Here is a 14310-nt window from a genome sequence, read left to right as displayed (position 1 = left end):
TATGGTAACACCATTGTCTCCAAAGCCAAAACCCCGGCGGCGGACGCGGAAGACAGAGCTAGCTGAGCGTCTTGCTCCCGCAAGGCAACCTGTGGCGCCTTGAACGAGGTCCGCAGAGGCCAGTACACTGAAGCGCCCCACGGAAGGCGAGCAGAGGGTGCCCGAAAGGCTAGTTCCGGGCCTTCTGCCCTTCGCCAGGTACCCCGCGACACTTGCCTCTTGGCCGCCCTCGCCCTCTTCCGACCAGGGCCTCTGCGGCCGGTGCGCCGCTGACAGGAAGCCAGGGTGAACCTCCGACGGTGCTTGAAATGTGTTAAGGTTTACGAAGGCGAGACAACTGCAGAAAAGAGGAAAGCGATTTGCACTGGAGAGAGGGGCCAGAATTTGGTATTACAGTTCAGGGCCATGGGAAATCTCACAGGAACAGAATTTAGGAGATTGAGAAGTCAGAACCTCACCCCCTGGCCACAGTTTATATATATGCATATACACACACCCATATATATATGGGTGTGTGTGTGTACAGTTTATGTATGTGTGTATGTTTGAACTTCGCCCCCGGCCACAGTTTGTGTGTGTGTGTGTGTTTGGCTGCACCTGGTCTTAGTTGCAGCACTCAGAATCTTCATTGCAGCCTGCAAAATCTAGTTCCCTGACCAGCGATTGAACCTGGGCCCTCTGCATTGGCAGTGCAGAGCCTTAGCCACTGGACCACCAAGGAAGTCACCGGCTACAGTTTTGAAAGTAGAGATTAGAAAGACAAATTAGTGAATCTTCCCTTCTAGTCTTTGGGTGGAGCATTAGTCAGAGACCTACTCAGGGCTCAGGTGGGAATGAGTGACTTTCTGCATGGTGAAATTAGGAGAGACTTGGTGAGTGCTAATGTTCATAAATAATTGCATTGCGTTTTTATTGGATTTAAGCAACGGGGATAACCATAAGGGTTCAATTTAGAAAATAATATAAATTATTTTTTTCTTTTTTTGCCATCAGTTTTCACTATTTCCTCCATCAGTTAATGACAGCAATTAAAATAGATGCATGTGTTTTAGCTCTTTAACTAGGATCACCTACTAAATAGATGTCTCTAGGGACATGAAGAATTAACAAACACACTATTAGTGTGTTAGTTGTGAGAGCTGGTCATCTGCAAAAACAATATCTGACTTGAGTAGGAGATCACAGCTTCCATGATTCAGGAGATGTAAATGTGTTGGCTAAAGGGGTAGGAAAGGTCAGAGATTGGGAGGTAATGTGGAGTAAAAATTAAACAATAGAAATTTAACTCAGGGATTTAATTTGGCAAATGTCTTTAATTTCTGCTTTCCAGGTCCACCATTCATGAGTGTGTGTGTAGTCTATTTGTGGATTTAGGATGGGTTATATGTTTGGGCAGTTTCAGTTTAATGCTAATAGCATCCAACAGAGGGAAAATAGAACAGACTTCTAAGCGTTTTCTTCCGAAGCTAATCTCACATGTGATTCTTGGTAGGAAGAAGATGCAAGCCAGCCCCATCCGCATCCCAACTGTCACCAATGATACCGACTGGGACTTCTGCTTCCATCTGTAAGTGCCACAGAGTCTTAGCATCACTTTCCACTGGCCTGAAGCACTGGGACCTTCACTTTTTTTAATATATGAAAAGATTTTGTTTTTCAGTGTTTACATTTTATGTTTTTTAAAAGTATGTTCGAATTTAGTAGACATTTTTATTAAATTTTTTTTTACTTTGTATTGAAGTATATCTAATTAACAATGTTATGATAGTTTCAGGTGGACAGTGAAGGGACTCAGCCATACATATACATGTATCCATTCTCCCCCAAACTCAACTCTTCTCCCATTCAGGCTGCCGCATAACAGTGAGCAGAGTTCCCTGTGTGACCTCCACTTAAGGCCAATCTTGGTGAGAAGCTTTGCATGCGTGTTATAGGAAAGATTGAGCTTCTGTGTTGTTTTCTAATCACAGTTCTGGACTTCCCTGGTGGCTCAGACGGTAAAGCGTCTGTCTACAATGCAGGAGACCTGGGTTCGATCCCTGGGTGCGGAAGATTCCCTGGAGAAGGAAATGGCAACCCACTCCAGTACTCTTGCCTAGAAAATTCCATGGACGGAGGAGCCTGGTGCAGGCTACTGTCCATGGGCTTTCAAAGAGTTGGACATGACTGAGTGACTTCACTTTCACTTTCACCTGTGCAAGGGCTTCCCTGGTGGCTCAGTGGTAAAGAACCTGCCTGCCAATGCAGGAGATGTGAGTTCAATCTCTGGTTTGGGAACATACCCTGGAGAAGGAAATGGCAATGCACCCCAGTATTCTTGCCGGGGATATCCCAGGGACAGAGGAGCCTAGCAGGCTACAGTTCGTGGGGTCACAAAGAGTTGGAGAAGACTTAGTTGAAGCACGCACACGTGCAAGATGGAAAAGAAATGTTTTTTCCTAATTTAAGGGAGGTTTCAACTCTTTTTTACAAAGATAATTTTAACAAGATTGATAAAGTCATGGAGAATTAAAAAGTTAATGAGCAAATTGAAATTGTTTCATGAAATAGTATTAGTCTCTCAGTCATGTCCAACTCTTTGCAGCTGCATGGACTGTAACCCACCAGGCTTCTCTGTCCCTGGGATTCTTCAGAAAAGAATTCTGGAGTGAGTAGCTATTCTCTTCTCTAGGGGATCTTCCCAGCTCAGGGATAGAACCCAGGTCTCCCACATTTCAGGCATATTCTTTACTGTCTGAGCCATCATGGAAGCCCTTCATGAAATAGACAATAAGTAAATTAAAATTTTTACATCATAGCAACTAATACTTATTGAGCAAATACTATGTGCCAGGCTCTGTTCTAAGTACTTTTATATTTTAACTCAATTAATTTCTCCAACAACTCTGTGAGGGAGGTACTGTAATTACCCCATTTTTTAGATGAAGAGTATAAATTAAAGAAAGGTTAGGCAGTTTGCCCAAAGTCACATAGCTAGTAAGTGCTGTTCAAACTGGGCAGTGTGACTTCAGAGTCTATTCTTTAACCACTTCTCTATACCAGGGCTTTTCAACCTTGACATTATTGACATTTTGGATTAGATAATTATTTGTTGTGGGGCTATCTTGTGCATTGTAACATCCTTGGCCTTTACCTATGAGATGTCAGTAGCTCCACCCCAGTTGTGACAAGCAAAGTTATCTCCTGACATTGCCAAATATCCCCTGGGAGCAATATCACCCTTGGTTGAGAACCATTGCTCTATACCAATGCTATCAAGTAGAAATACAATGCTAGCCAAAAATCTAATATTAAATTTTAAGTCGCCATATTAAAAAATAAAAAGAAACAGGTAAATGTAAATACTATATATATATATAATATTATATAAAATAGTTAATGAAGTATTTTTCTTCATATTAAGTCTTTAAAATTCGGTGTGTATTTTACACTGCAGATCTCAGTTCAGGCCAGCTACATTTCATGTGCTTAATAGCTAAGTGTGTCTAGTGGTTAACATGTTAGTATAATTCATTCTGTACCATCTTATAAAATATTTTAAGGATTATATAACTATAAAACTTGAAGTTAAAAATGTAGAGTTCAGGGATTTTTCTGGTGGTCCAGTGGTTAAGAATCTGTGTTTCAGTGCAGGGGAAATGGGTTCAAACCCTGGTCTGGAAACTAAGATCCCACATGCCCTGCAGAGCAACTGAGTCCACTCACCACAACTGGAGAGTTTATGCACCAAAACGAAAGATCCTGCATGATGCAATGAAGAACCTGCATGCTGCAACTAAGACCCAGTGCAGCCAAATAATAAAATAAGTATTTTTTTAAAAAAAGAAAAAATGTTGAGTGCACAGTAGAGTATCTTGGAAATAGTCAGATAATTCATATCTAATTTTACTAGTAAGAATTCATATTTATGATGGCAATATATAGAATAAGTTAGAGACCTAGCAAGGCAGATCATTCATTTAACTGGCCTAATCTTTATATATATGTTTTGTTTTTTTTTTTTTGGTCATGTAGCACAGGGGATCTTAGTTCCCAAACCAGGAATCAAACCAGCTTCCTTTGCATTGGAAGTGCAGAGCCTTACCCACTGGACCACCAGGGAAATCCCTGGCCTAATCTTTTTATTCTGACTATCCTTTGAGATATCTATCTGGTCAGTTTTCTCCAGGTATCTTTCTTACCTTTCACAGCAACAAATTCAAAGCTAGTTCAGAGCTTTGCAGTCTCAAGTCATTTATCAAGACTTGAACGTTTCTTCTTCCTTTGAGGCCCTGCTATTAAAGCTTGGGCTTATTGTTTTTAATATTGAAAGAAAGTTAATAATATTTTTGGTGACCCCAATAGATTGAACTTCTGCTCCAGGTATATGAAATATGCAGCCTAAGCAAGGTCTTCTGTTGAGGGACTAAGTTTTCTTTCTGTGAGTTTCTTGAGTTAGGCTCTCTTGCCACAGATTTCCTCTATCATCAGTCTTTTTCAGGCATCTTGAAGACCTTACACTTCCTTTTTCCATTCATTTGTTCATCATTAAATAAGCAGTTATTTTTTCCTACTGTGACCCAGGTATCAGGGTTTCTTAGAAAGAAATGAGACTCAGTCCCAGCCCAGGTGGATTTTACTTACTAGGAAGCAAAGAAGTCTCAGAAACAAAACAAATTTTGAAAAAGACTGTAGTGTGATTCGCACTATAGTCGAAGTTGGAGGAAACTTTCGCAAGCCTGTAGAGGGTGTTTGTACTGCTACTCCAGTGCGATATTTCCAGCAGAGGTGACGCTCCATTTGGGTCTTGGGGGAGTATGGAATTCACCAGGCAGAGATCAGGCAAGTTTAACTCCTGTTTCCCAATGTCATGGCTCCGCCAGGCTTCTCTCCCTTTTCCATTGAGTTTTTGCACGTCGTCTGAAAGCACACTTGTGTTTGTGGGCTGAGGGCAGTCCTGCCGGGGCCTGGGCCTGGGCCTAAAGCAATGTTGCTGCCCTGTCCACATGGTTTACCCACATGCCTAAATAAATATAGGTTATTGAGAACAGAACTCTGGATGGATATTAACATGTCATTTATTCGAACCTGGTGTAAAAGTTTACGTTTGACATTTATTTTCCTTCTAAATTTTCTCCTTTTTGTATTCTTGCAGTGAGCATTCATTACTTATCTAATTAGTGGAAAAGGAAGATAAAATTTTTTAGAAAACTATGCAGTTGTTGAGCTTTTAAAAGCTATCATGAATACAAAGGTGATTCTTTGGGGGAGCTTACTTCTAATTAAAATTTCTGCTGTTCCTCTTAAGATCTTAGAATTCTATTTCTTCTGGATCACTTTATGATTTTTCTGGTAGAGTTAGAATATGGTTATCTCTTTTGTTAACATAGGAGTCACTCTTTGGACTTTATCACATCAATTACCCATTCATAATTATGTTTAGCACTGGAATCTGAGATTTACGTTGTCTGTGTATGCATGTGTGTATGTGTGTGTTAGGGGTGGGGCAGGGGTGCTGGGGAAGAGGGAGGAGATTTTTCAACCCACTCAGCTCTTTCTTCAACACATTTTTGGTTTATTGTTTTTTTCTCCTAATAATTGAAAAGGTCATTTCTCTCCTGAGTCTGCACTTGACCCAGTGTGCGTTCCCCTCCCTTCTCCTTGGTGGAACCACATCCTCTTTTAGTTAGGGTTTATAGTGAAGCTTTTAAAAATTTGAAAGAGGACATGTGAAGTTCCAACCTCAAAATGTTAGTTCCCTTTAGCTTATTTCACTGTGTCCATTTTTGCCCCTGGTTTGGATCAGAATTTAGAACACTAGGAATCTTGGAGATGTTCCAATTCAACATCCTGAAGTCATGGAGCTCATAAAATAATAATAGCTAATGTTAAAAGAGCACTTACTAAATAGCAGGCACTGTGCTAAGTGATTTATGAGTATTACCTGACTTAATCCCATAACCTCATCAGGTGAGTGTTCATATTGACTTCATTTTACAGAGAAACAAATTAATAACTTCAGGTCTTATGGTTGGTAAGCCGCAGAGTTGCAGCTGAGTGGGTAGTTCAACAAATCTGTTTCATTTGAACCACTACATTGCTGTTCTAATTCTGGGTTTTGCAGGTGAAATGAGCTTGCTACTTGGCTTTATTCTTCAGGTCTGTTTTAAAGATCATATCCCCAGCCCCATGTTGGGAGGGCTCTGTCCTTCAGTGCCACGTTGTTTGAGATATGCAAAGGTCAAACCTCACTCCATGTCCCTCTCTAGTACCCACAGGTCCCAGCAAACCAAGATCCCAGAACATCAGCGAACAGATGAGTCATCTCCCACTAGTGGATCTGAAGAGAGTGAGGAAGACACCAAAGCCAAGGAGAAGGCCATAGACTGTATGTCTCATCCCAAAGAGAAATTGGCCCAATCCCAGAAGAAAATAGCTCAGCTGATTAAGAGGAAAAAGGTAAAATAAAAATTCACAAGGATTTCCCTTTTCAAATGGAAATTTCCATGTCCATGAAGGCCATGAAGTGAAGGAAGGTGTTAATATTTCTGTATAAGTGGGAGAGAACAGAGCAGAGCGTAGTTGGTAGCCAGCCCACCTTCCAGCTCCACACATGGGTCACTAAATACTTCCTTGGAGTATTTGTGCTCTTGGCTTTAAACTGAAAATTGATGTTGGGTCTTCCTGTTGCTGTTTGGTTCTTTTAATTAACAAACAGTTTTTGATTTCTCCTGAAAGGTTTCAGGATAATATCTTTTGGGTAACAAGAAGTCCAGGATAGTGAGGCAAGAGACTGAGAACAAGGGTAGCCAGGCGCAGTCTAGGCTCAGGCCTAGCAAGGATATGGTAAGATGCCTGTGGTTACAGTGGAATCCTAAGGAAACCAAAGGACAGGAAGTGGGTGGTAGCAGCAGAGGTCAGGGAGTCCAGGTATCCATTTCCAAGAGCAAAGCCAGGACTTGGGAACTACGGCCTCAGAGCAAATGTTTAGCAGGAGTGTTCAAAGTCCAAGAACATGAGACAGCCTGTCAGTGACCCTCGTGATTAACACACAGGCACCAGCCTGCTCCCAGAGCATTATTTATCAACAAAGAATTCTTATGCTGACTTACTGACTTCCTAGCCATTCCCAAACAAGGGGAAAAGTACTTGCGTGAAAGTGTGCAGATGGCTTAGGAAAGGCTGAGAGGCATCTCAGAAGACAACAGAAGTTGATACTTCCCTGGATGGATATATCTGTAAATTTACCTGTGTAAACTACCCAGAAACTTGGAAAGGACCATCATCCTGACCCATTAGTATTTCATGAGCCTAGGCTAGAATGATCAGTTCTAGAAAGACAAGTACCAACTGCTGTGGAATGCAAGTGTGAACTTCTAAGATTTGACAGCTCCTAGACTACTTTGGATAATGACAGAGATTGAGATTGAGGAGTTAAGTCTAGCCCACCCCAGTGCTCACCGCCCTGAAGGACAGGGGGGTTGGTGGTGGCAGTGGGAACGCTGGGCTGACCTCTGGAGCCCATATTGGTTGCTTGTGTCCCCAGGACAGGAAGTGTGGGGACGGATGAATACACGATGTCCAGAGCCAGGAAAGGACTCAAGGCTTTGGACTCCCATTCTAGGTATTTTTCATGGTATTATGCTTCCTCCTCGGAATAGAACTTAGTACTTAGTGTGCGGTTGGCCCATGGAGAACACTCACATGTTCTGACCGAATGGCTGTTTTTAAAGCATGAGGGGAAATGTCCCTCTAACATTGTTTGCCTCTGTGTGTTTGAGCTGAGAGGGATGAAGTCTAAGGTGAGGAAGGATGTGGGGGTCACGGGGGTCAGAAGAGAACAGTCCTTAGACTTCCTCTGTGTTACTCTGTAAGGGGATTACAGTCAGATAATACAGAACAGATTCGGATCCCTTTGATATTGACTCACTTTCCTCTAGAGTAATTCTGTAAGGTGAGTGGTATAGATCTCTAAGTTGAAAAGGAAGCTGGGACTCAGGGTGTTCTTGCCCTAAACCTCACAGTCAGTAAATGTCAGGATCAAGATCAAAATTCCTGGATCAAAATAAGTGCCTGACTTTGTCAATCAGTGCAGCTACCTGGTGACTATGTATGTAAAGTTACTGACATCTATGCGTTAAAGATGTAAGTCTGTGATTTTGAGAGCTCTGCCCATCAATTCTACAGGGCCAGGGACTCTTTTCCCCACCCCATCCTTATCTTTGCCAGTAGAGAGATGATTTATTCAACAAGTGCCGAATGAGTGGCCTCCTCTGTGCATGGAGCATACAGTAGTGAATTTGAGGAATAAACTGTTCTTGGGGAACTTATTTTCTATTTGGGGAGACAGATCATAGGCAGAAAATTTTAGTTAATGGAATATCAGAGCGGTAAATGCCATGAAGAAAAAAATTAAAATTGGTAATGGGGTATAGTAAGTGATGGGGTGAGAGGCTGTTTTAGATAAAGTGACCAAGGAAGGCCTCTCTGGGGTGAACAAAATGAAAATGACACAAGAGGGTAATGATCTGTGAGAGTGTCCCAGGCTGGGCAACAGCAGGTGTACAAGCCCTGAGCTAGAAAGTAGTTCGCTGTATTCAGGAACATCAGATATATTTTAAAATCCTATGATCATAAATAATAATAAAAATTAGAAAAAGGAGAAAAAGATGGAGGAGGAGAAGAAAAAGAATGATAAGCACCTAGCTACTTGGTCACCACTGGTGGGTGCTAGTGAATGAACTCATTATTTGGAAAGCTGGTAAATTAAGGGAAAGATTAAAGTATATATTCTATCCTTCTGATATGAACTGTACTGTTGGGTAACCAAGAAGTAGATGAGGGGAGATTTCATTTTTATAAAGTTAGTCCAGCTAACAGATGAAGAAGGAATGATAGAATTAGGATATCATCATTCTGTTATCTTTTATAGATTTATTCATACAGTTGTGCCTTCATCAGCAAGAGACAAGCAGAGGTTAGGTGTCTTCTGATGGTAGAACATATGCAGTAGTTTTGCTTGGGTAAAAAAAAGCTAAAGGTAATCAAACTTCTAAATCCAATGACCGATATAAAGGCAGAATGGAGGATGGAAGGACATGTTGAGTAACACCATAAGGATGCAGTCAATCCAGTTTCCATCTTTGGGAAACACTACAAATCAAGTAACTCAGTTTCTTCCATAAATAATTTTCAATGAAAAGAATTAGAAATAAAGGTGGAACCCATGGATTAAAGGAGATTTAGGAGATAGATCTCAGTATTTGGACAATCAAACTGCAAACTATGAGGTAATTATTAGATATATGGGAGTAGGTTGCCGGGGTCCAGCCCCAGCAGGATCCAGGGGAACCCTCAGGATGAACGGCATCGGCGAATGAGAGAGAGAAAGAGAGAGAGAGAGACCAGACCAGGATATGCGGCAGAGTCTGGCAGTTGCTTCATTTTTCACCGTAGCCTTTATACCCTAAATTGGTACATTTCTAAGGGGCAGGTAAGCATACAGACTTAGTTTAACATTATATCAGCTTGTCCTTCACGAAACCAGGTGTGCTCTGTATATTTTTGTTTATGAGAGTCTTTTCCCATAGATTTTTTGTACATTATCTTCTGGCCTTGAGCTTAGCAGAAAACAGAAAAGTGGCAGTCTCATGATACAGCAGGTTGCAACATAATAGAAATACAATCCTGTTAACATAAAAGTCAGTCTTTTTGCAGAAATTCTCAGCTAAATTTATCTAAAAAGTTTAGCACACAAAGACTCCGCGGCTCTGGTGAGGGAGCCCCTGTTTAGCACTCCTGGTTAAAATGTACAATTATCTTACTGTTTTTACACTAGGGCTAAACTCTTATTTTTCTAGATCTCCAACTATATTAACAATAGTTTCCACTGCACAACCTCAGCACATTAACATCAATCAAACGTTGATCTAATAACCACTTTTAAAACAATATTTTTTGTATTCTCTAATAGGGCTTCCTCACTCCCCAAAGGGCTCTGTGCCTCTTAGGGCCTTTATTATGGTTAATCTCTATGTATAACATCTTTTGGCTTTCAGGCCTGTTGACAATTTATGGCTTGCACCTGGTGCAACTTAAAGCAACTTCAGTAGCCGACCCTGTCTTTTTTGTGGTTAATCTATTTTTTTTTCTATTAGGTGTCATCTCCATGGGAATTAGATAGGGTTACATTTTTACAGAACAGAAATGCAAAGGATTGCAAAAACAGCAGATATGGCACAAAACAGGCTCTTAGTCTAAAAGTTAACTACCTGCAAGAAGTCACCAGCTAATCTCTATCTGAACTATTTTCTATTAGGCACATTTGTGGCTATAATATTTGTGGAGCTTTTGTCACCCCGCGAAGGGGCCTATGCTTAATAGTTTCTTTTGTTAGCATACTGTGCTTAGGATGTTTAGAACAATCATGAGCATTTTTTGCAATGAGAGCACACATTTATCAAACAAGCCAGAATGCCAGCAAAAGAGTTTGAATTGAAGCATTTTCTTCATCCCTGGCCGCTTCATAGGGTACCAGCGTCTAGGAGATTTATTAGGGTTTTAAGTTGGTCTTTATTTAGTGAAAGAGGAGCAGGAGAGCTCTCGGCAGGCAACACAAGAATTCGCAGCAGGGCAAACAAGAACAACAACAGAAAAGGGGGGAGGATATAGGGTGGGGTAGAGGCCGAGACCGATCTGGAGGGTCCCTTATCCTAGACAGCCTTGCCTGTCAGGTTTTTTCCTCATGACTTCGTCATGGATGGGATCCCGGACGGCCTTGCCTGTCCAGTATTTTCTTCATGACCTCGTCACGGGTGGGACCTCCCATAACGGCTCCCGGCAGTAGGTATTTGATAGCAAGGAATCATTGTTAATATTTTGGTGTGATAATGATTTTGTGATTCTGTTGGTTTGGCCCAAAAAGTTCATTCGGGTTTTCCCTGAGATGTTACAGAAAAACCCAAACGAACTATCTGGCCAACCCCGTATTTCTAAGTCCATATCTTTTGGAGGTACTTATGAAATATGAGATGACTTAGTATCTTGGATTTGCTTCAGAGCCGTAGAGGGAGAGGGTGAGTACATGTGGAGCATAGATATGAAACAAGATTGACCATGAGTAGTTACTTGAGGCAGCTAAGTGAGTCATTGTCCATTCCGTTTTTGCATACTGTTAAATTTTTTCACAGTGAGAGGTGAAAATAAGTCCCTCTGGCTGTGATGTAGAAAGTTAACTTTTGGGGGGGGGCAGGGGTGGAGGCAGTAGAAGGGGCTGAGGTCACCCAGGTCATAGGTGAGGGTGGCTTGGCCTGGGTATGCATGGCAGGAATGAAGAAAAGAGCTTAGCTTCAGGACTTAGTAGTAAGGTGGAGCTAATAGGACTTGATGAATTGGCTGTGGGATGGGAAGCAGGGAGGAGGGAAAAAGATGACAGTGGATGCAGTCCTGTATTCCTGTGATGAGATGCGGGCCGGGGATTTTCCTCTTTTCCAGAAAGCATGATGACTTGCTTGCTCTCTGCAGAACATTGAAGCAAATAAGGAGCTGATTCGCTGTGTCATCCTTTCTCGGATTATTTTTGGGGAAGAACACTGGAAATGTGCACAGGCTTTGGCCACCCTGGCTTATGGCTACCTGACACTGAGAGGTACTCTGTTTCCCAGTTGGGTGTGGGTGGGTGAACCATTGCTGAGCAAACACAACTGCAGTGGGGGTGGGGATGACCAGGGGAGGATCCATCCTGTCCCCAACGCACAGCTTGTCAAGAGAAGGGAAAGCCCATGGGTGAGGCAGGCAGTAGGATGGGGGTCTTAAGAGATAAAAATAATAATGAAGGAAAGAAGGCAGAGGACAGAAGACTGAAGGACAAAATAGGGTAGAGGGAGCGGAGCCAGTGAGGAGCTAGAAGAATCAGGAAGGGCCAACTCAGGGAAGCCAAGGGAGAAGAAGGCATTTCAAAAGAAGCTCAGTGTGATTTCAGCAGGTTCTGATGGCGGAGAGAAGTCAAATGGGGTGAAGGCCGAAGAGAGACCCGTGGATTTGTCCATCAACAAGTCATTGGCAGTTGGTTTGGCACCAACAAATAAACTCCTTGGGCCCTGGGAGAGCACAGATTCAGGAAGACAATTTAGGAAACTGTTTCTGAAATTCTGACTGGAGGTGAGGGCAACTTGAAACCAAGAGGAAGGTACAGAAGCATGTGAGGGGGATGTTGTCTGAACCGAGGGAAGGCAGACGCAGCCCCCCTTTCTTCAGAAAGATTACTGAGTGGGTCTGTGGAAGGAGGTTGGGCTTCATCTTCTGAAGTCAACACTTTCAATGAGCAGCCCCAGTAGACCTTGAGTTTTGCTTTTCCAGTTAGATTCCAAACTGACTCAAGACAGGTAAACAAGTCATGTCACAAAAGACGCTGGGAGCACTGCCCTCTTTTCTCTGACTCACAGTTCTTCCCGCCACATGAATGGGCAACCACATTGGAGTCATAGGTTGGAGGGGGGAAAAGTTTTCCTGTAAAGGAAGGTCTTTTTTTTTTTTTCCATTTATTTTTATTAGTTGGAGGCTAATTACTTTACAATATTGTAGTGGTTTTTGTCATACATTAACATGAATCAGCCATGGATTTACATGTATTCCCCATCCCGATCCCCCCTCCCACCTCCCGCTCCACCCGATTCCTCTGGGTCTTCCCAGTGCACCAGGCCCAAGCACTTGTCTCATGCATCCAGCCTGGGCTGGTGATCTGTTTCACCCTAGATAATATACAGGTTTCGATGCTGTTCTCTCGAAATATCCCACCCTCGCCTTCTCCCACAGAGTCCACCATGCAGGACGGTGTTTGTAACCTGCCTTTTTCTGGGTGAGAAGGTACATCTGTGTCTCTTTTTCTGTTTTACATATAGGGTTATCGTTACCATCTTTTTAAATTCCATATATATGCATTAGTATACTGTATTGGTCTTTATCTTTCTGGCTTACTTCACTCTGTATGATGGGCTCCAGTTTCATCCATCTCATTAGAACTGAGTCAAATGAATTCTTTTTAATGGCTGAGTAATATTCCATGGTGTATATGTACCACAGCTTCCTTATCCATTCATCTGCTGACGGGCATCTAGGTTGCTTCCATGTCCTGGCTATTATAAACAGTGCTGCGACGAACATTGGTGTGCAGGTGTCTCTTTCAGATCTGGTTTCCTCGGTGTGTATGCCCAGAAGTGGAATTGCTGGGTCATATGGCAGTTCTATTTCCAGTTTTTTAAGGAATCTCCACAGTTTTCCACAGTGGCTGTACTAGTTTGCATTCCCACCAACAGTGTAAGAGGGTTCCCTTTTCTCCACACCCTCTCCAGCATTTATTGCTTGTAGACTTTTGGATAGCAGCCATCCTGACTGGTGTGTAATGGTACCTCATTGTGGTTTTGATTTGCATTTCTCTGATAATGAGTGATGTTGAGCATCTTTTCATGTGTTTGTTAGCCATCTGTATGTCTTCTTTGGAGAAATGTCTGTTTAGTTCTTTGGCCCATTTTTTGATTGGGTCATTTATTTTTCTGGAATGGAGCTGCAGGAGTTGCTTGTGTATTTTTGAGATTAATCCTTTGTCTGTTTCTTCATTTGCTATTATTTTCTCCCAATGTGAGGGCTGTCTTTTCACCTTGCTTATAGTTAAGGAAGGTCTTTTTGTGTGTTTGTTTTTTCTTGATGGGAAAACCAACTTCCTGGTTAAGTGTCCACATAATATAATAGTGCTCAACCTTGCACCCAGACTTTCTGAAGCCTAGCCTAGAATTTTTCTAGGTTATGATCATGACCTTTCCTTGAGAATAGCCCAGGGTCTTTTATTTCAAGTATAGGCTTTACCCAATTTCTTCACTTTAACTTTTTTAAAAAGTCTGTGGTCCTTCAAATAAAATAACAAAAGCTTTGAAAAATCACAAACCTTCAAGAGGGATGAAGTGCTTGCTGAATTCCACTTCGTTTTGTTGTCATTAGTTCTGCAACTGCTTTAAAATGGACAGAATTTATGAGCCAGGCTTCCATGTAGGCAGGACCTATGCATCTGTGCATGTTCATGCCTCGCTGCACATGTCCGTGTTTTATGGCCAGCAGACCGGCCTGCCTCATTTCCCTGGGAGCCTTTTCCAGTACTGGGGGAAGGGCTTCAAGCCAGAAGACTGATTTCTCTCAATAAACAGTCTTGCAGTATTTAATGAGACATTTGTATATAGGAGATGCTGTGAAGAGGACTCTGGGAACTATAAGGTACAGAAGGCACAGTCGTGGCCTTTAGAGAACTTACAACCATGTAGAAGGTGAACTACACATAGACAA

At 42.1% G+C, this 14310-nt stretch overlaps 1 protein-coding gene and 1 non-coding gene across 4 annotated transcripts in view; one reads left to right on the top strand and one right to left on the bottom strand.

Annotated features, from left to right (window-relative positions):
- Window positions 1-14310, top strand: part of TTC23L (tetratricopeptide repeat domain 23 like) — a 73937-nt gene that overhangs the window by 357 nt on the left and 59270 nt on the right. For 2 of the 3 annotated variants that reach the window (XM_043887407.1, XM_043887410.1), the window contains exons 2-4: window positions 1493-1567; window positions 6249-6438; window positions 11503-11626. In XM_043887407.1, coding sequence (XP_043743342.1) covers window positions 1493-1567; window positions 6249-6438; window positions 11503-11626 — 389 coding nt within the window. Of the gene's footprint in view, window positions 1-72; window positions 199-1492; window positions 1568-6248; window positions 6439-11502; window positions 11627-14310 lie in introns of those variants that run through there. The other variant, XM_043887409.1, reaches the window with a different exon arrangement.
- On the bottom strand, window positions 649-721 carry TRNAG-GCC. The gene has a single exon. It is a non-coding gene; the product is annotated as a tRNA-Gly (tRNA).

Source organism: Cervus elaphus, chromosome 25, assembly GCF_910594005.1.
Source record: "Cervus elaphus chromosome 25, mCerEla1.1, whole genome shotgun sequence".
NCBI classification, from domain to species: Eukaryota; Metazoa; Chordata; class Mammalia; order Artiodactyla; family Cervidae; genus Cervus; species Cervus elaphus.
The sequence above is the reverse complement of the archived record's forward strand: the minus strand, read 5'-3'. Positions and strand labels throughout refer to the sequence as shown.